This window comes from Bubalus bubalis, chromosome 15 (genome assembly GCF_019923935.1).
Source record: "Bubalus bubalis isolate 160015118507 breed Murrah chromosome 15, NDDB_SH_1, whole genome shotgun sequence".
NCBI lineage: Eukaryota > Metazoa > Chordata > Mammalia > Artiodactyla > Bovidae > Bubalus > Bubalus bubalis.
This window is the reverse complement of record NC_059171.1, coordinates 81089106-81115925: the sequence shown is the minus strand read 5'-3', so window position 1 is coordinate 81115925 and position 26820 is coordinate 81089106. Positions and strand designations below refer to the sequence as shown.

The 26820-nt window shown below is 67.0% G+C and overlaps 1 protein-coding gene across 19 annotated transcripts in view; it reads left to right on the top strand.

Annotated features, from left to right (window-relative positions):
- Positions 1-26820, top strand: part of PLEC (plectin) — a 56537-nt gene that overhangs the window by 16435 nt on the left and 13282 nt on the right. For 2 of the 19 annotated variants that reach the window (XM_025265595.3, XM_006054344.4), the window contains 25 exons: positions 17331-17392; positions 17701-17715; positions 17800-17889; positions 18689-18766; positions 18847-18939; positions 19727-19893; positions 20548-20663; positions 20736-20842; positions 20923-21042; positions 21121-21216; positions 21404-21531; positions 21782-21875; positions 22333-22487; positions 22563-22833; positions 22922-22999; positions 23088-23249; positions 23402-23506; positions 23686-23781; positions 23977-24102; positions 25037-25189; positions 25267-25421; positions 25501-25627; positions 25795-25978; positions 26065-26222; positions 26333-26511. In XM_025265595.3, coding sequence (XP_025121380.3) covers positions 17331-17392; positions 17701-17715; positions 17800-17889; positions 18689-18766; positions 18847-18939; positions 19727-19893; positions 20548-20663; positions 20736-20842; positions 20923-21042; positions 21121-21216; positions 21404-21531; positions 21782-21875; positions 22333-22487; positions 22563-22833; positions 22922-22999; positions 23088-23249; positions 23402-23506; positions 23686-23781; positions 23977-24102; positions 25037-25189; positions 25267-25421; positions 25501-25627; positions 25795-25978; positions 26065-26222; positions 26333-26511 — 3115 coding nt within the window. Of the gene's footprint in view, positions 1-3479; positions 3576-6443; positions 7183-10394; positions 10453-11685; positions 11837-12290; positions 12604-13879; positions 14112-14692; positions 14742-16441; positions 16715-17330; positions 17393-17700; positions 17716-17799; positions 17890-18688; positions 18767-18846; positions 18940-19726; positions 19894-20547; positions 20664-20735; positions 20843-20922; positions 21043-21120; positions 21217-21403; positions 21532-21781; positions 21876-22332; positions 22488-22562; positions 22834-22921; positions 23000-23087; positions 23250-23401; positions 23507-23685; positions 23782-23976; positions 24103-25036; positions 25190-25266; positions 25422-25500; positions 25628-25794; positions 25979-26064; positions 26223-26332; positions 26512-26820 lie in introns of those variants that run through there. The other 17 variants (XM_025265596.3, XM_006054345.4, XM_006054346.4 and 14 more) reach the window with 16 other exon arrangements.

Sequence of the window (26820 nt, the reverse complement as noted above, 5' to 3'; positions counted from 1 at the left end):
TTTTTCACCTATCAGATTGGCAAAATTCCAGAACCCCGGTTTCTGGATTGTATTGGTGAAACGGTGGGAACCAGGCCAGTGAAAGTGTCTATCAGGCCTAAAAACCGCAGTGCGTGAAAGAGCAGAGGATGAGGGCAGTGTCCGAGGGAGGGTGGGTGCAGGCCTGCCGCGGGGGACCTCCCGACAGTGCAGGCAAAGGGGGAAAACCAAGAATCATGTTTGTATTTACCTGATTTTTCCCCATAGAGAAATTTCAGAGATTTGAAGAGGAAGCCAGTCCTGACTGTGAGCTGCATACCGTGTGCAGGGCAGGGAGGGGACAAGATGGGGGCACTTTTCCCTGTGTCTGGGGAATAATTCCTATTCAAACACAATATTTTTACAAGGTCCTAAGGTGTCTGCTCTGAAGTAGGAAATAGTAACCCCCTCCAGTATTCTCGCCTGGAAAATTCCATGGAGAGAGGAGCCTGGCGGGCTACAGTCCATGGAGTCGCAGAGTCAGACACGACTGAGCGACTAACACACAAAAGGTTGTCTGCCAGGTTCTGCAGTGCCCGAGAGGGCTCGCTCCTCCCACCTACCTTGCACCCCGAGTCAGGGCTTCAGACAAACAGCAGCACCTCGCCGATCTGATATGAAATCACGTGAGCGGGTAAACAAGGCAATTATTAACAGAGTTGGCAGGTGGGGCAGGCGTGCCTGTCGGGAACGCAGCTCTAGCTCGGGCGCAGTGGTCCTGTGGGGTCAGACCCCTGCACTGGGAACATGAGTCTACACGTGGGTCTGGGTCGGTCTTTGTGCTTTTGAGACTTTCTGAATTTAAGTCCTGATGGATTTTTATCAATCCGTGCCAGAGAAGTTTATATCGTGCACTGCGAATGCAGGGTTTCTCCCACCCTCTTTTTCTAACTCACCATTGTTAGCCTATAAGAAATCCCTCCAGTCTTTAGAAGGATGTCGCAAGCCGGCCGTTCTAGTGAGTGCCTTGTTGGTTCTGACGGGTGGTCGACGGTGCTGGTTTAGGTGCTGAGGAGGCAAAGGACACTTCTCATCGCTCTGTGGTCAGAGTGGCGTGTATACGGTTTCCTTTCCCCCTCACGGGCCTGGATCCACCTCGCCAGCAGCTGAGACTGGAGGCTGCCTCTGGCCTCTGGCCGTGTGGCTTTGGGGACATCCCAACCAGCATGCTGAGTCTTATCGCCCAGCTGCTCCTGCTCCCAGTACTTCCCACAGGGGGGCCTCTGGGGTAGTGTCGCCGTCAGACTCAGACGGAAGTCTGGTCTCCTGTTAACAGCTGGCCTTCCCCACCCATGGTTCGGCCACTGAGGACTTTAGTGATTTAAGGTTCAAAAAGTAAAACTTGAGTTTTCTGTGGGTACTGTTTACATAGAATTTACATTGTAGTCACAGTTATCTGTGTGTTCCCAGTAGTTCTGGCTCAGACAGTAAAGAATCCGCACGCAGTGCAGCAGACCAAGGTTTGGTCCCTGGCTCGGGAAGATCCTCTGGAGGAGGAAATGGTAACCCACTTCAGCATTCTTGCTTGGGAAATCCCATGGACAGAGGAGCCTGGCAGGCTAGTCTGTGGGGTTACAAGGAGTTGAACACGACTGAAGGGACCGACACTATGTAGCACTTGCACTGTATTAGCCTATATGCAAATACTACTTCAGTTTTTATAAGGGACTTGAGCATCCAAGGATTTGAGTGTTGGCTGGGGTTCTGGCACCAGTTCCCCTCAGACCCTGAGGGACCCCTGGACTTCCTTTCCCAGTTTATTGGGCCACTTTGTAAAAATCAGAAATCCCAGTGAGTTTTTATGAGTTGTCGGAAATTTTGAGATTGATACATAAGTTTTCTCCTTTAATCTATTAATGAGGTAAACCTGTTAATAGAGTGCCCTGTGTGATTACGGGGGAACCCTACGTAGAAGCCGTCTGTGGATCACTTGCCAACCAATCACTAGTGAGCTGCCGCAGGGCAGGCTGTCCTGGGGTGGGCGCAGCGTGAAGCTGGGGAGCGCTGGTGAGGAACAGGGACTTGAGTGCAAGGAGGGCCTTGGGAGCAGTGGGATGTTCTGGTTGGCAGGCGGGGTGTGTGGGGGTGGGGTCCCCCTTGCCTCTGGCCCGGGGCCACACCTGCCAGGGTCTCAGGAGACTCGGGGGGCACTTTGTCCCAGACAGAGGGGCTGGGAAGGAGGGGGCCTGGCTGTGGTGGAGGAGCTCAGCTCAGGTCCCAGGGACCATGGGGGTGTGAGCTGCTTCTTTGCTCATCAGCCTGTACCTGTGGGTGCTGCTGGCTTCACCCCTGTGGTGTCATCATGTGCCCCCCAGTCCAGACCCAACAGTCAGCGGGCCTGCGGCAGGAAGGGTGGATGCCTGAAGGTGGCAGCCCACCTAGGGAGGGTGTGGGCCCCCAGGGAGGAGCCTTGGGTAAGGACGGAGGGAAGACTGGGGTGTAGGCCTGTGGGAGACCAGGGTGCCTGTGCCCCACAGCCCTGCACAGAGGACCAGGGTGGAGTGGGAAGCATAGCCTGGGGCTGACCTTGAAGCAGTGTGCCCGTGGCACCATGAATGAGGCCGAGCTCATCCCACTGGGCAGTGCCAACGGGGACATTCTCCCCAGGGCACCGGCAGTGACACTCGGTGTCCAGGAGGCTGATCCTGTCAGCAGTAGGGCTGGTGGTGGGGACCCCGCGAGATGTGCTGGGACCCAGACAGTTGGTGGCAGATGGTCAGACCAGACGGTGGAGCCACCAGGACCCGTGGGGCTGACCCACGGCGGGATGACCCCAGGGTGCTGGCCGGAGCTGCTGGGTGGTGGGTGGTGGCGCCTCCAGAGCTGGGAGACAGGAGCACCCCCAGACAAGCCCGTTGGGGACTTCACAGTGGGGAGGCGGGGGCTGGCTGCCACTTGGGGGGTCATGTCACCCAACGGGCTGAGGTGACCCAGAGGAGCATGTGGGTGGAGGAGGGCCCCAGCGGAGGGAGAAGGGGAGAGCATGGCAGGTGGGGAAGTGAGCCATGATGAAGGGCCCTGCCTCTGCCCAGTGGGACCCACCTTCGGGCCTCACCCGGGGCGCTGGCTGGGGAGATCGCCAGGAGGTCCAGACTATCGGGCCTCTCCGTCAAGGAGTGAGTGGCCATGATTTCGAGGTCAGGAAAGCCACGTGCTGGGGCGACTAGGAGGGCACTCCGAGGGTGGCCAGCGGTGAGGGTCGGGGACTGTGTGGGGGGGGTGGCCTGCCAGGCGCACCTGGATCCAGCTTGCTGGCCTGGCAGTCTGGCTGGGGTCAGCGGGGTCAGGCGATCGAGAGCTGGAGGCTAGAGGGGTGAGGGCTGCGTCTGATGGGAGCAAGCGCCGGTGGCCAGGCCCTGCGCATTGATTAGCCGAGGCTCCGCCCCGGCTGGAAAGCCCCGCCCCACGCCTCCCGGCTCCTCCCCCAGGCTGCGGCTCTGGCCTGGGCAGTGCAGTGCGGGGCTGGACTCTGCGTGGCGGCGGCCGCGCCGCCCTCAGCCCCAGAGGAGACATGGACCCCTCGCGAGCCATCCAGCAAGAGATCAGCTCCCTCAAAGGTGCGGGCCGAGGCCGGGGGCCGAGACAGGGGATGGGGTTTGTGGACCAAGCTGTGACCTCTGCCTGGATGCAGTCCCCACAGAGCAGTGGTCGGAGTCTGCAGCTCTGGGGGCAGCTTTGGGAGTGGGGAGCTGGAGCCCCAGGAGGCCCAGCCCATGCCCCACTGGGGCTGCACCTGGTGCGAGGTCCTCCCGAGGCTGGCTGGGAGGGCTCCAGCCGCAGCCCCGCAGCCCCGCGGCCCCGCAGCCCCGCAGCTCTGCAGCCCTGCAGTGTGTCGGGGGCGGGGCGGCTGCGGCGGCGGCGGCGGCGGGGGCGGGGCTGAGGCGGGAGCTGGCCTCTGTTGGTCGGGTCGGCACTTTCTCCTCCAGCACTCTGTCGAGTCCCCGCCCAGCTCGCCGGCCTGCCCCCAGCGTCCGAGGGGACCCGGCCGGGCCTGGGGGATCACTGGGGGGAGGCGCCAGGCGGGCTGGCCCCGGACAAGTCCACACTGCGGTTCTTTGTTCTGGGATGGGGGGGCCTGGGGGCTGCCCAAGGGCGCCGACTGGTTGCCCTGGAGACCCGGAGGGGCCTGAAGTGGGGTGGAGGGGGCCGCCCTGTCTGCCCGCCCGGGCCCTCCCTTTGCTGAATCAGCGGCTGCGGTTCCCGCAGTGTGGGGGATGGGCAGAAAGGGGCGTTCTCCCAGCCCTGGGACCTCGGGGACGCGGGGGGGTGCGGGGACGCGGGGGGTGCGCTGGGAGTAGGGCCGAGGGAGGTGTGCCGCAGCCGGCCGCCCGGGCCAGGCTGGGAACATCCTGCCCCAGGTCCCTCCGTGCTCCTCCCCTCAGCCCGCGAGGCCGGGCTGGTGGGCGGGAGGGGGACCGCCCCTTCGCGCCCCGCCCCCTTTCTTGAGCGTCGGGAATTGCTGCCCTCTCCTGCCGGAGACGGCAAGGGTGGGGGTGACGGGGCTGAGGCCAGAGCAGGGCTGTGTGGGAGGAGAGACCTTGGTCTGGGGGCCTTGGGTGCGGCTTGAAATCGTTTTGGAAGGGGGGATGCTTGGGGGTTGGTTTGGTGGGGGACTTGTGGGTTGAGGGGGTTAGACCGGAGAATCAAACTAAGAAAATGTGCGTTGAGTGTACGGGGTGGCTGGGAAGAAGAGGAAGTCAGCGTGGGACTGTGGGGTGGGCAGGGGGAGCGCCGGTGGCCTCAGGGAGGGCTGAGGGACAGGCCAGGAGTGGCCTTCCGCGAGCGCAGGGCCAGGCCGGGCCGCTGGCCTGAGTGCTGGCCTGAACCCATAGCTCGTGTTGGTTCTGCAAGCCACAAGTCCTGGTGGCCCGCAGAGCGCGCGGGCGCCGCTCGGCAGAGAGGGCGCGGCAGTTGCCCACCCCCGCGTCCTCCCAGCCGGCGCCCCGCCCTCCCTGAGCCGGAGTCCAGCCGCGCTGGGCCCCTGCCCGCCGGCGGAGGGAGAGCCGAAGAGAGCCGGCGGGCAGGGCTGTGGGCACAGTTGGCTGTGCCTGCAGTTTCCTCTGCCACAACTCCGGGCGCGCGCGCGCGCGTGCGTGTGCGTGCGTGTGTGTGTGTGTGTGTGTGTGTGTGGTTGGGAGCGGTTCTGCGGTGCCATGGCAACGGCCTCAGAACCCCGCCCCCACGCGCCGCCTGTTTGCCGCCTGTTTGCCGCCTGCCAGCCGGAGCCTCCCACCTCAGGATCCCCCCACCTCCGCCCTATGTCTAATCAGTTCCCGGTTGCCCGTGCTTGGTGGGAATGGGTGTGTCTGCTTGGTGGAGGGGGCAGCCCCAGGTGGGAGAGTTGGGGTATCGGGCAGGATGGGGAGGCGCGGCGTGTCTGCGGTTGGAGCCTCAGCAGCGAGAGCCTGGGGGGGACCGCTGGGTGTGGCCGGGCCAGGATCCAGGGTCCTCACGTGGAGCATACGGTCCCTTCCCCGCTGCTGGCCCCCCATCACTGGGGCCCCCAGACCCTCATGTAGCTGGGCTCCCATGCATCTGTCCAGCTGGCTCAAAGGAGGCTCTGGGTGGTGAGGGGGGTTGGGGGGGGCGGACTTGGTGACTTTGATTCCCTGTAGCAGCTGAGAGCTTCAGGCCTCTGACAGCTGGCCTGGGGCAGTGGGGGATGGAGGCCCCACTCCGAGCCCCCAGCCCCGTGCCCTGCTCGGAGTCCTCAGGACTCGGAGCTGACTCTATGCTCCTGGCCCACTCTTGATCTGAACCAGCATGGCAAGTGTTAAAAAGGGCCGCCAGTGTCTGGGTCTGACATGTGGAGGTGGGGGCTCTGTCCCCTCCCTGTCTGATGGACAGCAGCCAGGGGGCCTGCAGCCTGCCTGTCCCTGTGCTGTAGCAGCTGCCCCTGCCATGCCCCCAGACCCCTGACCCCAAGACCCCAGCTCTCCTCCTCCGTCCTCGGACCCCGGACCCCTCAGCACCTCCTCTCTGCCCCCCAAGACTTCACCCCTCCTCCCTTAGACCTGGAGCGCCCCCTGCCGGGACGGGCAGCACCCTGTTCAGATCCTTGTGACTCCTGAGGTCCTGAGACCACACCGCGGCCTGAGGACCCTCCTGCCCTCTCTCCTTCCGCTTCCCTCTGCCACCCTTTGGACTCTGGGTCCATGGCTGCTCCCGCCGGCCCGCCCTCCCCCTAGTCTTAGAACCTTGAAGGAAGTGTTTAGAAACTGATGTAATTACTGACGTGGAGCCGCTGGCCGGCTGTTCGGGAGGGGGCCTGCCTCGGGGGTGGCCCCTCTGCAAGGTGCCCCCCCACCCTGCGAGGGGCCCTGTTGGCCGAGGGTGGGAGGGGCCGCCCTTGCTGCTGAGTCAGAGGGGGCCGGCCTGAGCGTCCTGAAGGGCGGGCGGGTGGGAGGCTCGCGCAGGCCGTGGGCAGGCCGCAGTGCCGGCAGGAATTGCACGGAGCCAGGGAGCCTGGCGCCGCGAGCTGTAAGCCCGGAGCCTGCGCCCTCGAACTCAGCGCTCCCCGCCGCAGCCTGCCTGCCCCGGGGCCCGTTTGCGCGCTGTGCGCAGGGCGTCTCCTGGCCTCTTCTCTGGGCCCCGCCCGTGCCCTTGGCTCACCGACTCCCGCAGCCATGGTGGCCGGCATGTTCATGCCGCTGGACCAGCTGCGGGCCATTTATGAGGTGCTTTTCCGAGAGGGCGTGATGGTGGCCAAGAAGGACCGGCGGCCCCGCAGCCTGCACCCTCACGTGCCCGGCGTCACCAACCTGCAGGTCATGCGCGCCATGGCCTCCCTGAGGGCGCGGGGCCTGGTGCGGGAGACCTTCGCCTGGCGCCACTTTTACTGGTACCTGACCAACGAGGGCATTGCCCACCTGCGCCAGTACCTGCACCTGCCCCCGGAGATCGTGCCTGCCTCTCTGCAGCGTGTGCGCCGCCCCGTGGCCATGGTGATGCCTGCGCGCCGCACCCCCCATGTGCAGGCAGTGCAGGGTCCCCTGGGCTGCCCGCCCAAGCGGGGGCCGCCGCCCACCGAGGACCCTGCCCGAGAGGAGCGGTGCGTCTACCGCCGGAAGGAGCCTGAGGAGGGGGCACCAGAGCCCCCTGTGGTGCCTGCCACCGCCCCAGGGACCCTGGCGAGGCAGGGGCCGGAGCCTGCCCCACCCACAGGTAGCTGCACCCTGCCCCCAGCTGGAGGGCGGGGGTGTGGGGGCCTGGGCCTGGTGGGTGGGGGTGCGGGGCCTGGGCCTGGTGGACGGGGTGGGCAACAGGTGTGCAAAAGCTCTGCTCCTGCCAGCAGGCGGCGCTCTCTCTGCCTGGGCACTCTTGCCAGTGGACGCCAGGGCTCCTCCTCCTGGCTTGAGGATCTTGGGGTGGGTAGGCCAAGGAGGAGCCCGTGGGTTACTGCCACCCATAGCCAGGCACACCCTGGGGCTGGGGGTGGGGCTCGCGGTTCTCGGACTGGCAGGACCAGCTGTCGGCACAGCCCTGGCCGGCACCCTGGGCCCTCTCGCCAGCATCACCCTCGTCCTGTGCCCTGCCCACCCCCTCCCAGCCCCAGGGATTTGTCTGCTCCAGGCTCTCTCTGCAGGGGGTGGGGGCGTGCAGAGGGGGTGCTGGGATGGGACAGGGTACAGCCGCTCTCCAAGTGGAGATGACTGCCTGGTCTTTCTGAGCCATGGGTTTGTCCAGCGGAGGTGACATTTGCCCCCTGGTTGTGTGGCACAGATGTGATATGGTGGCTGGGTGCTTGGTCAGCCTGGGGTGGGTGACGGCCTAGCAGGCAGCCCTAGGCCGGGACAGGAAGAGCAGACCCATGGCCGCGGCAGTGCAGGGCTCTGCCTGGGGTCTAGGCGGATCCATCCCAGGGAGACCTGGGTCCCAGAGGATGGACTGGGTCCTGTTGTCCCAGGGGCCGGCACCTTGTGCTGTGCCCCGAACTGTGGCAGCCCCCTGTCCCTAAGGACCTGTGCTGCACCACCCAGGTGGGCAGAGGGTAGCGGGCAGCTCAGACTCACACTTGTGCTTCTGAGCTCACCAGCTTCCGTGTCGAGTGGGGGCAGCGGATCCCCAGCACAGGGTGGACTCCATGTCTCTCCAGCTGGGGAGGAATGTGATCTCTGGGGGTGGGTGGGGGCCTGGGGTGAGGCTAACAGGGTGGGCAGGAGTTTGCCAGGTGAATGAGTGGGGGGTCAGGGGACCCAGGCACAGGCCCAGGTTGGGCCTGGACCCACTAACTAGGGCCCAGGCGTGGGAGCCCATCTGGGGGGGTCAGGGAGGTTGTGGGTGGTGGGCTCACCACATGGCCTCTCCCGCGCCTGTCAGTAAGGTGACCATGTTCCCCACCAGAGACAGTAGTGCTGCACTGGGCAGCGGTCAGCTCTGACAGCACCTGATGGACGGTCTCCACCCGGCCTCCTCCCTGACCATCGCCTTGATGGGGCCCCTGCCCCACTCTGGCTGGCAGAGCAGACCCTCCCCCTTCCTGGGTCATGGGTGTGGGGAGCATGGACCCCCCTCCTTTTCTCTCCTTCCTTCCTTTTCTGTGGCCTGGCTGGGCTGGCGCTGGGCTGAGCGGCTGGGCGGGCAGTTGGCCGTGGGCCAGGAGGGGGGACTGGGTGTGGCTCAGCGAGCAGGGGGGGTGCCCCCAGCCCTGAGGGGGTGACTCAGTCTTCCCTTCCCGGCCGCAGCAGCCACTGCCGGTGGCAGCTCAGAGTTTCCAACAGGAAATGAGTTCCAGCTCCAGGCTGAGTCAGGGCCGGAGGGCGTGGGCTCCCCCTTCCCCGAGGTCCCCCAGGCTGAGCAGGATCTGAGCACCACCCTGGGCACAAGAGGACGCCCAGGGCACCTCGGGTGCTGGGTGGGGCACAGGGCTTTGGCCAGGTCTGTAGGGGTCCTGATGGCTTGGCTAGGAAGGTTCTGATGACATTGGGAACTGTCGACTTCTCAGAGTTTTAAACATTATCAAGTGCGGCTTCCCTGGCGGTCCAGTGGCTGTGACTCTGCGCTCCCAAAAGTGGCTGTGACTCTGCGCTCCCAAAGCAGAGGCTGCTTTCAGTCCCTGGTCAGGAAACTAGGTCTGACAGGCCCCAACGGAGACCTGGCACGGCCAAATTAAATGAAGAAATAAATACTTTAAAAGTTATCCAGCGATGCGCCACAGACCCCTCACTTGCTCACAGCATCGCCCCTCTGGTCCGTCTGCAGAAGGGCAGGTCAGCACGTGGGCCCAGCTGCCACGCTCGTCACAGCGGCCTTGCTCAGGTGGACCGCCTCTGCCTGGCCATCCCCGGCCAGGGAGCCGCGGACCCCTTCCCCTGTGCCATGGTGGTCTGCTCATCCATGTGGGAAGGTGTCCACTTGCTTGTTCTGCCACTTACCAGTCAGTCCCAGGCTGAGTCCCTGGCCGGAAGCCCCCAGCATGTGGGATGGATGGGCTGGGTGAAGAGCGAGTGGTCCTGGAGGGCCCCTGTGAGACATGCCCTGAGCTGAGCCCTGACCAAGGAGGACGGCGCTCAGAGAGCTGCCAGGAGGACGGACAGGGTTCCTCTGGGGTTACTGGAAAGATGGACCCAGGGGGAGTGGGTTTCGTACATGAATTTCATTTCTCAATGAGCCTGGCTCAAAACTCAGAAAGATCTGGAACTTCAGTAGAGAAGAGGTGCTGTCCGAACACGCTCACCCCTGTGCTCCAGCAGCCTCTATGTTGCGGGTGCAGGTGCCCTGCAAGGCTGGCTGCTCCTGGCCACGCCACGCACCTGACTGTCCCACGGGCTTGTCCGCAGGCGCAGAGCCCTGCTGCTCCCTTTCACAGCACATGGCGCCCCTGCCAGCCCTCCATTAGTCTCCAGTTTTGTGTCCGGTTGTCTGCGGGGAGACCTGTAGAACTCTGGCGGGTTTTCTAAGCAGGTTACAGTACGATTAGGTTTGTCTTTTACCGGGTCTCGCGGTGGCTGGGCAGTCCAACGGCGCGAAAAAAGTGCAGAGGTTGGTACTTAGCTAGGAGATGTCCCTTTGTCAAGGCTGAAGGCCTGGAGGATGAGGCAGGGGCTGGGGTGGTGCAGACTTCTGGGGCCAGTGCTGGGTGGGGAGGCTGCCGGGTGGGGAGGCTGCCGGGTGGGTGGGCTGGGCCGGCAGGCAGAGGAGGGCCCTCCAGCCACACCTGAGGGCTCAGGGATTGCAGGCGGGCTGGTCCGACCCGTCGTTCCACTGGGCTTCACTCTGCCCGGCTCGCTGACTAAGGGGTGGCCGTGAGGAGGAGCCAGGCTCCCAGAGCTGGGTGGAGAGGCCTGGGCTCTGGAGAGCCCTCCCTTTGCCTCCCACCCTTTCCCTCCTTCCTGCCTTCCCTTCCTCTCCTCTCTGCCGCTCCAGAGCAGCCAGGCTCATGGTCGGCAGCTATGGACAGGTACAGCATGGAGGAGCTGATTCAGCTGGGCCAAGGTAGGGCAGCGCTGGGCCAGGGTCGGGCCAGGGTGCAGGTCTTCAGAAGGAAGGGGTCCAGGTCTCCAGATGGGGCTCTGCTTTCCCCACCAGCCTGTGGCCGGGGCCCTGCAGGGGCAGGACCGCGGATTCCGGATGAGCATGGCTCTGTCTAGAGATGCTGCCTGTGGTGTGTCTGGGGCGGGATGGACGTGTCTCAGGGCGCCAGGCTTTGCCCCAGACTTCCATGCCTCCAGGAGCTGGTTCCCCCTGGTGTTGGAGCATGGAGTCCTCCGAGGTGGAGCCCAGCCCTGGCCTTCAGAGCTGGCCCCTGCAGGCCGATTTCCTTCAGAATTGTTTCTGAAGCATGGGGTTGATGGGCAGGAGACTTGGGTGGGCCTGGCCCTCCACCCCCTCCCCGTTGCCCCTGGCCTCCCCACGTGGGCTGGGGTACCCCTTCCCTGGCAGCCAGAGGCCAAGTATGGTTTGCTGTGCTCTGCTGCCGGCTGCCCACACGCTCCAGGCAGTCGACCAGGGCTGATGTCACGGCCTCGGGTGGCTGGGGTGTTCCTCGCCGGTTCTGTGCCTCAGTTTCCTCAACTGTGTGGTGCAGTGATGTGCAGGGCTTACTCCTTGGAGTTCTCAGAGGGTCAGACTAGAATGGCCCTGCGGGCTTCCTCCATGGGGTTCTCAGAGGGTCAGACTTGACAGGGAGGAGGGGGTGGGATCGTGACCTCCACCTGCTGTTTCCTGAGTGCACCTTGGCCCTGGGGGCGTCTGAGCCCCCTGGGCTTCCAGGGTCTGTGTGGGCCTGGGGCCAGCACCTGAGCGTCCTGGGTTGCGGGGGAGGCCCGGCCCCATCTGGCTTGAGACCTGACCTTGGGAGGCCGTCCCGCCCGTCCGTCTGGGCCAGGTGTTGTTTGGTGACCTGCCGGGGGCAGGGGTGGTGGTGCTTGCCAGGGTGGCCTTTCCCAGTGCTCCCCCACTGCCATCGACGTCCCGCGGGGTGGGCAGGGTGGGAGCTGCAGGCCTTTCAACAGGGACTGGAGCCCCCAGGCCCGAGGGCCACCCTGCTCCCAGGTGGGCCCCGACACCCAAGGCTTCCCCTGTTGGACTCACCGTGGGAGCGGGCCTGGCGCCGGTGCCCTGGCTCCGCACGTCATGTTCTAAGTCGGGACAGATGACGGGCCTGGCCTGCCCTCCTGGGATATTTATATCCGCGGGCCCCCTGCCCACCCCCTCCCCCACGGACACAGCTCTGCTGACAGCAGCAGCGCCAGTGCCCTCCTCCACGCACCTCCGCGCTTGCTGCTGCCTCCGAGGGGCCTGTGACCCTCCCAGCACCTACACCCACTCGCTGTCGACCCGTGGGCCCCGCCGCTGTCCCCAATGAAGATTGTGCCGGGTAGGTGGAGCTGCCTCTGAGAGCCCAACGGGCGCTGCGGGGGCCCACCCCCTCCCTGTCTGCTGTCCGCGGAGGGGTGGGGGGCGTCGGGTTTCCCTGTCTTTGACAACGGTTGGGTCCGCTGCGAGCCTGGAGGCCAGCGAGGACCGGGGCGCTGGCAGCTGTCGCCAGGGGCACCCTTGGAGGCAGAATGGGGTGCTGGGCGTCACGGTCACCCCCTGTGGGGGCGGGGGAGGCCCGTGTGAGGCCGCGAGGGCCAGGGCTGGGCTGGGGGTGGGGGGGGCTGCGCTCAGCCAGGCGTCCCTGCAGGCCCCTCCTCCTGGCGGGTGTGGCCGCGGGTGAGCAGGGGTTAAGGCTCCGCTAACCTTGAGCGTGCGAGCGGCGCAGGGCCCGCGGAGCGGCGCCGTCGTGGGAGGTGGGGCGGGTGGGGAGCGCGAGTGGCCGGAGTGGGAGGGAGGCGCGGCCGGGAGAGCAGTTGGTGCGGCGGCGGAGGCCGACAGTGGTCGGGCGGTCCCGCAGGGGGCGGTCCCTGGTCCCGGGCACCCCCAGCCGTCCTCCGCTTCCTCGGGGAAGGAAGGGGGGCTGCCCGGCTTCGAGTAGCCCTTCCGAAGGGCGGCTGCGCCTGCCGAGCGCGCAGGCCGGCGCCTCCAGAGCCATGGAGCCCTCGGGCAGCCTGTTTCCTTCCCTCGTGGTCGTGGGCCACGTCGTCACCCTGGCCGCCGTGTGGCACTGGCGTAGGGGGCGCCCGCGGGTGCAGGATGAGCAAGGTAAGGCCGCTGGTGGCCACCCCCGGGGCTGCTGTTTATTGCCGCCACCCGGCCAGGGGGCTGAGGGCGGGGCGGGCGAGGGGCCGCCTCCCTCCCGCCCCTGAATTTCCCTATGCCCGCCCCTTCCTGTCCTGGAGGCTCGCGCGGGCACTTGGCCAGACAAGGTGTGGACCCCCGGCCGCGCTCCCTGTGCTGAAGACCCCGCCTGCTTGTCTGGGCAGGGCCGGGACTCTGCCTCCGACAGCCTGGAGCCCGCTGCTGGGCAGGGCGTCAAGGGAGGGCTGGGGGAGGTCTGGACAGCTGGGGAGGGGGGCGGCAAGGGGCAGGGGCTTTCCGTCCGTGAGGGAGGCCCCTCCCTAGCAGCCCATATATGGCGACCACAGGTGACTGTCAACACAGAAACCGCAGCGGGCAGGTGCAGGCGTCCCGGGGACTGAGGCGGGGCCGCCGCAGGAGGTGGGGCTGCGGGAGCTGGACAGGTGCCTGAGCGCCCTTGACCAGGGCCCAGTAACGCCTCGGGGACCGGCGGCCGGGCTTACCCTGCCTTCCCCAGGCTCCAGGTCACCCGTTCGAGGCTATAGCTCTCGGCAGTGGCGCCCGGCCCAGGACTGGGTGGAGCCTGCCTCCACTCCAGTGAATGAGCAGGGGACTGGGGTTCTGGCCAGAGGGACGGCCCCCCCCCGCTCCCCGGGACCTGCAGGGCTGCCCGGGCCATAGCCTGAGGCGGGGAGGCTTGCACTGGGTGGGGGTAGCCAGGGCCGCCCCTGGTGGGCCTACTCTGCTGGAGCCTGGCCGAGATCCAAGTCCGGATGGGGCTCCTAGGCGTGGCTTTGGGGGCTGGGGAGGGCCTGGTGACTCATCTGTGGGGACGTTCAACAAAACGGTTCAATAAAACGCTCAGGTCAGCGCTCCCCGCCTCGGTTTGGCCCTCCCTCCTTCAGCTTTTGTATCCTGTGCCCACGTGGGCACGGAGCTCCCCTTCGGCCGCTCCCTGGTCCTGCTGCCCTTGGCGCCCCTTTTCGGTGCTTCTGCTCAGTTCTCAGCCCCCTGCTCCGCACACCCGGCCTTTCCCGCGAATCCTGCGGGAGCTGGAGCTCGTCCCGGGAACGCCAGGCTCGGGCAGTTCCCAGCCTCTATCCTGGGGCCGCAGCCTCCCCCGCTGCCCCCAGGCGCAGCCGGCTCCTCTCCCTCCAAGCGGGGGCGCGGCTTCCAGGTCTCCGTGGGGCGGGGCGGCCGCCGGGGGCAGGCTCTCAGCGTCCGGCCCGGCGGGGGAGGGTGTGGCACGCGGAGCCGGCGGCCTCGCGGCGGCCTCGCGTGGGCCGGGAAGCCGACGCGCCGTCCTGTTTGCTGTCCGCAGGGCGCCGGGCTCATGGCTGCGCCCGGCACACGGGGGGCGGGCGTCGCTTTCGCCGCGCAGAAGGAGGTCGTGCTGGAACGGCCGTGCTGGCTGGATGGGGGCTGCGAGCAGGCGCGCAGGGGCTACCTCTACAGGCAGCTGTGCTGCGTAGGTGGGTGTGGCTGGAGGGGGCACCCGTCTCCGTGAGCGCCAGGGAAGGCCGCGGGGGCCGGGGGGCGGTGCCCGGCTCAGGCGCAGCCCCGCCCCCAGGCTCGGTGCGGAAACACCTGGGGAGGAAGGTGGGGTGGAGTCCCCTCTGCCCCCGAGTTCCCTCCGGAGTAGGGGGTGGGGAGCGGGGCTGGCTGGCAGGCCGGGGCCGCGGGTTCCGGGCACCGGGCTGTTGGCAGTCTGCCCGCGGGAGGTGTGGGGTGGGAGGGGTCGGGCCGGGGTTGCAGTCTCTGCGCCGCCCCGCGCTCTCGGCGTCGGCTCCCTTCTTGTCTCCAGGCTTCTTATCCCGGGAGCGGCCCCACTAACTAGATTCTTGCCTTAGTTTCCAAATCTGTGAAAGGGGGCAACGCTACCCTTCAGAGGACCGCGGGCAGCTCTGGGGGACACTGGCCTGGTGGACAGGGCAGGAGCCGCAGTGCTGGGGAGGGCCAGCCGAGATGTGCAGCAGCCTGGCCTACGGGGGCGGGCCGCGGGGCTGGGCCGGCAGGGGAGGGGTGGGTGGTCTCTTGACTTGAGGGCCTGAATAGGATGACGGATAGGATGGACGGGGAAGGGCGCGTCCCTACAGCCAAGGGTGAGGGACTGGCCAGCAGGGCCGCAGGGAGCGCCTGAGAGGACACTCTCTGAGATCCCGGGGGGGGGGGGGGTCTGGAGGCAGCAGGGCGTGGTGGGGAGAGAGAGCTGGGCTTGGGAGGTGGAGGTGGAACCCTGTCCAGTATAGCAAGCCAATATCCTTGGAGCCCCTGAGTGGCAGAGAAGACGCTGGAGAGGGGCTTGGGGTGGGGGGTGGGGGGACTCCCAGCTTGGACGCTCAGCCGGGATGCCTGGCAGTGGGTGTGAGCCATCCTTGGTGACCCTACACTGGGGCGCTGGCCAGCGTGGGGTCTGATGTGGGATCCTGGAGCAGCTCTGGGGGGTGAAGGGCTCATGTGTGGGGCCTCTCCGGGCCCTGCGTAGAAGGGGGGGGGTCTGTCCAGAGTGGGGGAGCGAGGTGACCTGCTGCAGGGCCTCTGGGGTAGGGGTGGGGGTAGTCAGCTCCACCTGGTCTGGCGTTGGGGGGGTCCCCTACCCCCCGGGGTGTGGGCGCCCCCCCCCCCCCCGTGGCCAGAGAAGGGCAGCGGCTGGGTGGGGTGAGCCTTTCCTGGAAACGAGGCCCAAGGCGCCATGGGGGTGGGGCAGCGGCTCCCAGCTGGATCGCATCAAGCCAAGTCTCAGACTGGAAAATTCTGTGGTCAGGGCGATGCATTCTTTCCTGCAGTGGCTGGGCAGCTGGGCAGTGCGTGGCCAGGGCCGTGGTGTGCGAGACAAGAGGGAGCCGGGCAGCACCCCTGTGCCCTTTGTCCTACCACCTTTACAACCTGAGTGGCTGATATCCGTGCGCCCTGCCCGCCTGCAAACAGCCCCCCACCCAGGCTGCCCCCAGTGCCCTAGGTGCGGCTTTCTTGCCCGTGAGTCACCCTGCCTGCGCCCTCTCCCCTCCCCTGACTCACTGGCTGGGCCCCCTTAGGGTGCTCCCCTCTGACCTGAGGCCCCCCTCCCTGACTCGGGGCAGAGTTCCGCAGCTCAGGGCTGGGCAGTCCTGCCTGGTGAGTCAGCGCTCAGCTATGTGCCCCCTCCTGCCCCGCGGAGCACTCTGCCTTCGGATGGGGGCACTGCTCCAGGACAGGCTTGGTGGGCCGCTTGGGAGGGGTCCAGCCCTCACTGGAGCCTGGTGGCCCTGGAGCCAGGGGTATAGGTGGGAGCCTAGCAGGGTGTAGGGTGTAGGGCGTGTAGGTCTCTGAGGGGTGATTTAGGAGGGCTTCCAGAGAAGGCAGCCGGCCCCCCCCAAGCCAGGTGTCACTCCCCTTGGGGGTCCCTCCTTAGAGCCCCTCCGCCTGGCAGTTTGGGCAGGCATGGGGCGGCCCTGGGTCAAGTCTGAGCTGGTGCCCCTCCAAGACGCATGACCTTGGGCTCCCTGGCCCAGTGGCACTCAGGCACCCCTCCCTGAGGGGCCCCCTTTGGAGTGGCCCTGGGCACGGTGTGCGGTTCCCTGTGACCCGACACTTGTCTGTGTGCCGTGAGGTGCAGGTCCCCTGGCACCCGGGTTCCTTGAGGGGCTGCTGCGGGCAGGGTGGGTGAGGAAACCCCTGGGTTTCCTGTTTCTGCCCGGCTGTAGTAGGTGTGGCCGTGGGGGAGGGGCTGCCTTCCTGCTTCCAGCTGGGACACTCCTTCTCTGGGGGTGTGCAGGCTGGGGTGGGGCTCCAGGGGCGGGGACAGCGGCTAGGGAGTTCCGAGGGCAGGGAGTGGCCCGCACTGGGCTCCAGCGGAGCTGAGTGAGCAGAGCCCACCGAGCGAGTGCGCCGTGCCCGTGCCGAGCACCTCTGCCGTGGAGTGCCCCGCGGCCGCGAGCGCAGCACCTGGGGTGGGCCAGAGCGCTGAAGGGGCAGGGCGGCACCATGTCTCAGCAGCGGCTGCGGGTGCCCGAGCCCGAGGGCCTGGGTCACAAGAGGACCAGCTCGGAGGACAACCTCTACCTGGCCGTTCTCAGGGCCTCAGAGGGCAAGAAAGGTAGCGGGACTCTGCACCGCAGGGCGGGGCAGGCGCGGGACAGGAAGGGCCCAGTTCCTGCCGCAGGAAGCCTGGCATTGGGTGGGGTGGGGCCCAGACTGTGAGGCTCTGAATTTAGGGGACAGACTCTAATACCAGCGTTGGCCCAGGTGCAGAGTTGCTGGGGGGCCACCCAACCATGCCCAACACAGAGAGGCTGGCAGGGGCCTCTGGGCCTTGGGTAGTCGGGGGCGGAGGGCTCTCCATGCCCCGGGAAAGGCCCGCCATCCTGCGGGGGGACAGAGGTTCCCCTCGCCCAGCCCTGCCCAGTCTGGGTCCAGGCCTGCTCGGGCCCCCGAGGCAGCCTGTGTGGGGGTGGGGCAGGCCAGGACTTGTGTGCTGTGCCTCCAGGTGTGGCTGCAGCTCCAGACCCTCCCATCTTGGGAGACCCAGCGGTGGGCACCCGCGGGCCTGGCCCCCGGCTTCCGTCCAGGACTGTCTGGGGCCTTGTTGGGCGGGGGCAGTGTGATTCTGAGGCCATCTTCAGTGGCACCAGCCACTCTCTGCATGGTGGTCACCTCCTGGGGGCTTGCGGGGCTTCTCCCAGGCCTAGGTAACCTGGCCTTGTCTCTCCCAGATGAGCGGGACCGTGTGCAGAAGAAAACCTTCACCAAGTGGGTCAATAAGCACCTCATCAAGGTTGGTGGTATGCGCATACACGGTTGTGAGCATGTGTGTAGGAGTGCCTGCGTGTGTGTGTGTGTGTGTGTGTGTGTGTGTGTGTGTGTGTGTGCAGGGTCGCGGGGGTGGAGGAGGATGCCCTGGCCGTCCGTCCCAAACAAGGGCTGGAGCCCCCTCTGCGCCCACGTGTGCGGGCCCCCCTTTCTGCCCTGGGGGCCCACCTCCCACCTCTGAACCTGTCCTTTCTGTCTGTTTCCTCCCCTGGCTCGCTCATCTGTCTCTTTCCTTCTCCTCCTCCTCCTCCTGGTCTCTCCTGGTCTCTCTAGCACTGGAGGGCAGAGGTAGGTGCCTCCTTGGGGGCGGGCGTCTTCTGTGGGCCCCCTGCCTCTAGCCTTCTGGACCAGCCCTGCGCTCTGTCCATGCAGGCTCAGAGGCACATCAGTGACCTGTATGAAGACCTCCGTGATGGCCACAACCTCATCTCCCTCTTGGAGGTGCTCTCTGGGGACAGCCTGGTACGTGTGTCTGCCCGCCCCTCTGTGACCCTGCCTGCCTTCCCTCCTGGCGTCTCACCGGTGACCCCCCCCAACTCTGTGTCCGGCCTGGCCTCAGCCCCCCGCGCCTCCTGGTCAGTGTCCATTCTGGCCTGGGAGCCGCCTGACCCCTGTGCCTGGGCACATGGCCCCGCCGCCCACCGTGCTCAAGCCTTGACACTGTAACCTCATGCTCTGCTCTGCTTTGGTTTCTCTGCTGCTTGGACTCTGAACTTTGACCTCTGCCCTTTACCCTTTGCCCTGCTCTGGCCGGGCAGCCAAGAGAGCGGGACGTAATCAGGAGCTCGCGCCTGGTGAGTGGATGTGCCTGCTGGCCACGGCAGCACGTGGGCTCCAGGAGCCCGGCTCACCCGGCTGATGGCGCTGGGGTGGGCAGATGGCCCTGCTTCGAGCTGCCCAGCAGCCCACCTGCCACACTGTCCGGGGCCGGAGACCCACAGGGGCTGCCACCGCTGGGCAGGAGGACCCCTCCCCCAAACTACTACCCTCCTCTGGTGGCTTCCTGGCTATTGTGTCCTCCCCGCCCCCTCCTTCCTTCCCGCAGCCTGGCCTTGGACTTCCCAAACCCTTGCTGGGCCAGTGGCCCCCCTCCCAGTTGGGGTGGGTGACCCGGGGTAACGGTCATGGATGCCCCGGGGGCTCAGGGGTGCTGACCGGCGTGCCCTCCCTCCCAGCTGGGGTGGGTGACCCGGGGTAAGGGTCGTGGATGCCGCAGGGGCTCAGGGGTGCTGACTGGCTGACTGGCGTACTCCCCTTGCAGCCGCGGGAGAAGGGGAGGATGCGCTTCCACAAGCTGCAGAACGTGCAGATCGCCCTGGACTACCTCCGTCACCGCCAGGTGAGGCGCCCACCTGGCCACAGGCCCCGGCCCCTTCTCCGGCTGGCTCGTGGGTGTGACCGAGGCCCGCTTGCTCTCAGGTGAAGCTGGTGAACATCAGGAACGATGACATTGCCGACGGCAACCCCAAGCTGACCCTCGGCCTGATCTGGACTATCATCCTGCACTTCCAGGTAGCGCAGCTGCCCACTTGACCCTCTGCTGCCTCCAGAGTCTGCAGGGTGGGCCTGGCACCTGGCGCCTTCCCGTCAGCCTGCGCTACCGCCCTGTGCTAACTCCATGGCCTGAAGGCCTGGGCCTCCAAAGCCTGCCTATCCTTCACCCTCTGGCCCTGGCTCTCCCTGCAGAGGCACGCGTTCTCTGCTCTGTGTGGCCTCCCGCCACAGGGAAGGTTCTGGAGAGGCACCCGCTGCTCGGGCTGACTCACCCACTGCCTGCCCAGCCGCACAGGAAGCCGCAAATCTGAAAGCTGGGCAGGCAGAGCCAGGCTGGCACGGCAGCTGAGTCATACAGGCGGGCAGACCAACAGACAGATAACTGGGAACAGACAAGCTGGCAGATTTGGGCCTAAAGGATTGGACTGAGTGCAGGGCCAGGCCCAGGCTGCAGTCACATGTGCCCAGTCCCAGGACCCAACCCTGGCCTGCAGCCAGAGAGGCCCTGACCACCACCCCCCCGCCCCGCCACACACACACACCTCATGACAGCCTTCTCTAGGCCTGGGGCTTCTGGGTGAGCCCCTTGCACGCACCCTCCACCAACTCTGATCCTGCCTTGGTGGGTGCAAGGTGTAGCTGGGCTGAGGGAGCGCAGGGTGGCGTGGGCTCGTGACGCTGAGGGGTGGTGGGTCCCAGCGGCTCCTTGACGTGGGCAGGACACGCTTGGCCTCTGCTGGCCGGTGGCTCGTGTACGCTGACGGGGCTGCACCTGAGCCCCGCCTCCTGCCCACTGTGCGGGCAGATCTCAGACATCCAGGTGAGCGGGCAGTCGGAGGACATGACGGCCAAGGAGAAGCTGCTGCTGTGGTCCCAGCGCATGGTGGAGGGCTACCAGGGCCTGCGCTGCGACAACTTCACCTCCAGCTGGCGCGACGGCCGCCTCTTCAACGCCATCATCCACCGGCACAAGTAGGCCGCCAGGCGGGGCGGGGCGGTGCCCGAGTCCCTCGGCCGGGCGACTGCAGACATGCTGGGGCGAAGGGGACGGCGAGAAGGCGTGTGCTGCGCACGGGGAGCCGCTGCCTGGGGAGATGGGCTCTGCTGCCAGCTGCCTCCCCAGGAGGCCCGGCCCGGCCCACACCCTTCCCGTCGCCTCCCTGCCCTTCCCAGTTTCTTCGAGGCCAGAGGACCTCAGGGCTGCTGGTTTTCACAGCCATGAGCACTGGCCCCACACTGATGCCCCAGAAGAGGCCTGAGTGGGGTCAGTTCTTGGGGGAACCTCAGCCTCCACCCAGGACCCCAGGGCCTGGTGGACAGGGTAACTGCAGGGAGCCCAGACAAGCACCCCACCCTGGGCCCCAGCACCCCACCCTGGGCCCCAGCACCCCGCAGGCCCCAGGAGCTCCTGAGGGCGGGGCCTGCACCTGGGGGCAGGGCCTGCACATGGGCCGCCTGTGTGGGCGGGACTCAGTGCCATGTGGGGGTTGCTTCTCAGGGCGAGTGTGGGCTGGGGCTCTGTGTCTCGGGGATCTGCAGAGGGTCTCTCTGTTTGCTGACCTTCCCAGGGGGCCTCGCTGCTCCCGTGTCCCTGCCTGCCTGCCCCACCTGCCCCTTTGCCCCCAGGCCCATGCTCATCGACATGAACAAGGTGTATCGTCAGACCAACCTGGAGAACCTGGACCAGGCTTTCTCTGTAGCAGAGCGGGACCTGGGGGTTACACGTCTCCTGGACCCCGAGGGTATGTGCCACTGCCCCCTCCTCTCTCCCCGCTCCCCCCGGCTGGCGCCCCTCTGACCCCCCTCCCTTGCAGACGTGGACGTCCCTCAGCCCGACGAGAAGTCCATCATCACCTACGTCTCGTCCCTGTACGACGCCATGCCCCGTGTGCCGGATGTGCAGGATGGGGTGAAGGCTAACGTGAGTTCCAGCCGGCAGGGCCAGGTGGGCGGGGATGAGCGGGCCGCTGGCGGCCCCTCACGCCTGCGCCCTCCCACCAGGAGCTACAGCTGCGCTGGCAGGAGTACCGCGAGTTGGTGCTGCTGCTGCTGCAGTGGGTCCGGGCACACACGGCCGCCTTCGAGGAACGCCGCTTCCCCTCCAGCTTCGAGGAGATCGAGGTGGGTTTCCCTGCTCTGCGGGGTCCTGTGTCCACTGTGGGCACCCAGGTTTGGCTACTGACACCCCCCTGTCCCCAGATCCTGTGGTGCCAGTTCTTGAAGTTTAAGGAGACGGAGCTTCCGGCCAAGGAGGCGGACAAGAACCGGTCGAAGGGCATCTACCAGTCCTTGGAGGTGAGGGGGACCTGGAGATAAGGGAAGCCGCCCAGGAGCTTGGGGCCTGGGGGTCCATCCAGCAGGCTTGGTCTGCCTCCTCACTAAGCTGGGGCCAGGGCTGGTTCAGGGCAGGTGGGCCCAGGGCCTGGGTGGCTTGGCACCCCCATGCTTGCTGGCCTTGGCCTGAGCTTGGCCTTGCCCACAGGGAGCGGTGCAAGCAGGCCAGCTCAAGGTGCCCCCTGGCTACCACCCACTGGACGTGGAGAAGGAGTGGGGCAGGCTGCACGTGGCCATCCTGGAGCGGGAGAAGCAGCTCCGAAGCGAGTTTGAGAGGTGGGCAGGCAGGCGGGAGGGCGGGGCGGCGGGTGGGGCCCTGCAGGCAAGGAAGCCACCCGAGGGTGAGTCACTGCCTGGGGAGGAAACCCCCACCCCTGGGCTGGGAAACCCACACTGGGGCCAGCTCAGCTGTGGGCCGCAGGCCGGCAGGGAGGCCCGGAGCAGGAGGGAGCTGTGCTCCGAGGCGGGAAGCCTGGCCGGCGGTTGCCACTCACAGAGGGGGGGCCGTGCTTGCTCTCGACCGCAGACTGGAGCGTCTTCAGCGCATCGTGAGCAAGCTGCAGATGGAGGCGGGGCTGTGTGAGGAGCAGCTGAACCAGGCCGACGCCCTGCTGCAGTCGGTGAGGGCTGGGCCTGGGCAGGGGGGCTGGACGGAGGGAGGAGCCCCAAGCCCAACACGCCCTGCAGCCGCTGCTCCTGCCTCCTGGCGTGGGGCCATCTCTGACCACTAGATTGGGCAGAGCCGGCTCCTGGGCACCAGGCCCGCCCTGAGCCGCCTGCTGGCTGGATGTGGCAGGAGGGGACCCAGACCGTGGGTCCTGGGCTGGGGCTCTCTCAGGGAGGACTTTCTTGGGGTGGGTGATGGGCGACAAGGCTGAGAAGCACTTGGCTCTGGGACCCAGTGGAGGCTTTTGCACTTGACCCCGGTCCCCACAGAGAACTGGGCCTGGGGGTTTGGCCAGAAGCCTTAGAGAGACACATATAGTGCTGGCTGGGGAGGAAAGGGAAAGGACAGGCTGGGCCTGGAGGCGGGGGTGCAGGGTGGCCAGACTCTGAGTCAGGGCGATTGCCTTGCAGGACGTCCGGCTGCTGGCCGCAGGCAAGGCACCGCAGCGGGCGGGCGAGGTGGAGCGGGACCTGGACAAGGCCGACGGCATGATCCGGCTGCTGTTCAATGATGTGCAGGCCCTCAAAGATGGGCGGCACCCTCAGGGCGAGCAGATGTACCGCAGGTGGGATGCACCCCTCCAGGGCCTGTGGTGGGCAGCCCTGTTCCTCGACCCCCCTGACCTCTGCCCTGCCCACAGGGTGTACCGCCTGCATGAGCGTCTGGTGGCCATCCGTACCGAGTACAACCTGCGTCTGCGGGGCACGCCACGGCACCCTGAGCTCGAGGACTCCACTCTGCGCTACCTGCAGGACCTGCTGGCTTGGGTGGAGGAGAACCAGCGCCGGGTGGACGGTGCTGAGTGGGGTGTGGACCTGCCCAGTGTGGAGGCGCAGCTGGGCAGCCACCGCGGCCTACACCAGTCCGTCGAGGAGTTCCGGGCCAAGATCGAGCGGGCCCGCACGGACGAGGTGAGCGGGCAGCAGGTGTGAGGGTGGTGGACGGCAGGGGTAGGCAGGTCCTGGCCGCCACAGGCCTCACCCTGCTGGTCTCCCTCAGGGCCAGCTGTCCCCCGCCACCCGGGGTGCCTACCGGGACTGCCTGGGTCGGCTGGACCTGCAGTACGCCAAGCTGCTGGTGAGTGGGGGCCAGGCGGGAAGTGGGTGCGGGGAGGGGTCCCGGGAGGAGGCGGCAACTGACACAGCCCCCGCCCGCCTGCCTGCAGAACTCCTCCAAGGCCCGCCTCCGGTCCCTGGAGAGCTTGCATGGCTTCGTGGCGGCCGCCACCAAGGAGCTCATGTGGCTGAGCGAGAAGGAGGAGGAGGAGGTGGGCTTCGACTGGAGTGAGCGCAACAGCAACATGGCCGCCAAGAAGGAGGCCTACTCGGTGAGGCGGGGCCCCTCGGTGGGTGGCCGGGACCCCTCGGTGAGGTGGGGGTCTTCCGTGGCTGGGCCAGCCCAGGCCCTGGGAGCACTCGGTGGGAGCCAGGGTCCCCAGTGCTGCCTTGGCACTGCCCCTGAGGCCCCTGCCCTTGTCAGGCCCTGATGCGTGAGCTGGAGCTGAAAGAAAAGAAAATCAAAGAGATCCAGAGCACTGGGGACCGCCTGCTCCGGGAAGACCACCCTGCCCGGCCCACAGTGGAGGTGAGAGGGGCCTGCAGGGACCCCTCCAGGCGCCCCTGGGGGGAGGGGCAGGGCTGGGGACCCACCTGGTCACCCCTGGTGGGGGCGGGGCTGGAGGGCCCCTGGTTGGTGGGGCGGGGGCCTGGGGCACCCCAGCCCAGGAGGCAGGCGGGGCCTGACGGGCACATGCTGTGTGGCAGTCCTTCCAGGCAGCCCTGCAGACCCAGTGGAGCTGGATGTTGCAGCTGTGCTGTTGCATCGAGGCTCACCTGAAGGAGAACACCGCCTATTTCCAGGTGAGGCCTGGGCTCCCCCCATGCCTAGCCCACTGCAGGGCCCCTCTGCCGGGCTGCAGGTGTGCACTGGGTCCATGCACTGTCTCGCTGACCTTAGTCAGTGCTGTCCCCAGGCTTTGGCCTGGTCCCTTGGCCTACACTGGGGCAGCCGGGGCCGGTCAGAGCAGAGGCTCTGACCCTCTGCTGCTGCCCCAGTTCTTCTCAGACGTGCGGGAGGCCGAGGAGCAGCTGCGGAAGCTGCAGGAGACTCTGCACAGAAAGTACACCTGCGACCGCTCCATCACTGTCACGCGGCTGGAGGACCTGCTGCAGGATGCCCAGGTGAGCCGCTCGGCCGGCTCAGCGCTGTGCAGCGGGTGGGGGCAGACGCGGAGGCCCGGGGGTGCGGCCGCTGGGGCTAGAGGGCAGCTACAGCTGCGGGTGGTCCAGGGCTGGGGACGGCACGGGGGGCGGCAGGCCTGCTGTCTGGGCTGATGCTCGGGGAAGGTCCCTCTGGAGGCAGAGGGTGGCGACTGGAGGCACCAGCAGAGGTCAGGGGAGGTCGGACGGGGGGAGGTCAGCATAGCGGGATGGGTGGGGGTGGATGAGAGCTTAGTGGCAGGGGCCTGGCGTGAGGGTAGGTAGCTGCCCAGAGCCAGTACGAGAGCCGACCTTGGGGCCATGGGAGCGAGTAGGGGCCTGAGTCAGCTGCTGCGCTGTCAGTCCCATGCCGTAGGAGGCCCACCGGCATCCCGAGCTGGACAGTCTGGGGCAGGTGGGGCTGTGGTGGACACAGAGGCGGCCAAGCATGGCGCTCAGGCCAGGCGAGACACAGGAGAGGGGCTGGGGGCCCTGCTGGCCAGGGTTCCTGCGTCGGGACAGGCGCAGGCAGCTTCCACTGGACTCTGACCTGCAGCCTAGGGTGGTCCTTGGTCCCTCAGAGGGGCTGAACCGGAGGAGGTGTGCACCTTCCATAAGCACCGGGGAGGGCAGAGGGGAGAGGGGGAGGATGCCACGGCATCCTCCCCGAACGACACAGCTGTGGTGGGTGTGGGGAGGGGCACTCGGTCCTGCCCAGGGAGGAGGGCGTCAGTGGAAGCCCAGGGGCTTGTCCTGGCGAGCGCCCAGCCCCGCCACATTCCAGGGACCATGGGAAGGAACCCCTGGTCTCAGGGCATTGTGGGGCAGCCAGGGACATGTATGCATTTCCTGGGGCAGGCATGGGGGTCCTCACAGAGGGTCTCGGACCCCCCCTACACCCACCCCACCCCCGCAGGATGAGAAGGACCAGCTGAACGAGTACAGGGGGCACCTCTCAGGCCTGGCCAAGCGGGCCAAGGCCATTGTACAGCTCACGCCCCGCAACCCCGCCCAGCCCACACGGGGCCGCGTGCCGCTGCTGGCCGTTTGCGACTACAAGCAGGTGGAGGTGAGGGCCTGGCCGGGCGGGCGGGGCCTTGGAGGGGGCTGGGCGTGGCCACACGGTGACGGCTCTGGCTGCTGCAGGCGACCGTGCACAAGGGTGACGAGTGCCAGATGCTGGGCCCCGCACAGCCATTCCACTGGAAAGTGCTCAGCGGCTCCGGCAGTGAGGCTGCCGTGCCCTCCGTGTGCTTCCTCGTGCCCCCGCCGAACCAGGAAGCCCTGGAGGCTGTGGCCAGGTGCGTGGTCCTGGGCGGGGCGGCCAGCTGGGTGGTAGGGCAGCTGCCTGGACACCTCTGACTGTGCCCTGCCCGCCAGGCTGGAGGCCCAGCACCAGGCCTTGGTCACATTGTGGCATCAGCTGCACACGGACATGAAGAGCCTTCTGGCGTGGCAGAGCCTCAGCCGTGATGTGCAGCTCATCCGCTCCTGGTCCCTGGTCACGGTATGGTGGCCCTGCGGGTACTCAAGGCTAGTGGGGTGTGGGGCCTCTCCGCGTCTACGCTCATCCCCTGGTCCCTGGTTGTGGTATGGTGGCCCCGCTGAGTGCTCCCGGCGGATGGGGTGTGGGTCTCCCCGCAGCTATGCTCACCCCCGCCCACCTGCCCACAGTTCCGCACGCTGAAGCCTGAGGAGCAGCGCCAGGCCCTCCGCAGCCTGGAGCTGCACTACCAGGCCTTCCTGCGGGACAGCCAAGACGCCGGCGGCTTCGGGCCTGAGGACCGGCTGCAGGCCGAGCGCGAGTATGGCTCCTGCAGCCGCCACTACCAGCAGCTGCTGCAGAGCCTGGAGCAGGGTAGGTGTGGGCAGCGCGGGGGTGGTGGGACGCTCGTGGGGGGCCGCCCGCGGTTGGGCAGCGTGCGAACGGGACGTGTTCCCCAGGCGAGCAGGAGGAGTCACGCTGTCAGCGCTGCATCTCAGAGCTCAAAGACATCCGGCTGCAGCTGGAGGCCTGTGAGACGCGCACGGTGCACCGCCTGCGGCTGCCGCTGGACAAAGAGCCCGCGCGGGAGTGCGCCCAGCGCATCGCCGAGCAGCAGGCAGGCCCCGGCCCCTCCTCCCCCCACCGTACCGTACCCCGCCCCCGGCTCCCAAGGGTGCTGCCTGTCGGGCTCGTAGGCTCAGCTTGCCTCCTGCTCTGTCTCCTCAGAAAGCACAGGCGGAGGTGGAGGGGCTGGGCAAGGGGGTCGCCCGGCTCTCTGCTGAGGCCGAGAAGGTCCTGGCCCTGCCCGAGCCGTCCCCTGCGGCCCCCACCCTGCGCTCAGAGCTGGAGCTGACCCTGGGCAAGTTGGAGCAGGTCCGCAGCCTCTCCGCCATTTACCTGGAGAAGTGAGTGTGCCTGTCAGCGGCCGGGGGCGGAGACCGAGGGGTCTTGAGCAGAATGGGAGGGTGCGGACAGGCTGATGGGCCGGGCGATGCGGCCACGAGGAGGGTCCGCTGAGGGATAGCAGGCGCGGATCTGGCCAGGGTGTCGTGGGGTGGCCAGAGGGGTTCCGTCCTGGCGTGCCTGCAGCTGGCTTCCCGAGGACCAGCCAAGGGGTGAGAGCAGTTGTGGGAGGAGGACTGGCACCCCTGCCCACAGGATACCGGGAGGTCGGGGTGGGGGGCGGTCACCAAGATGTGGAAGGCGTGTGTGCA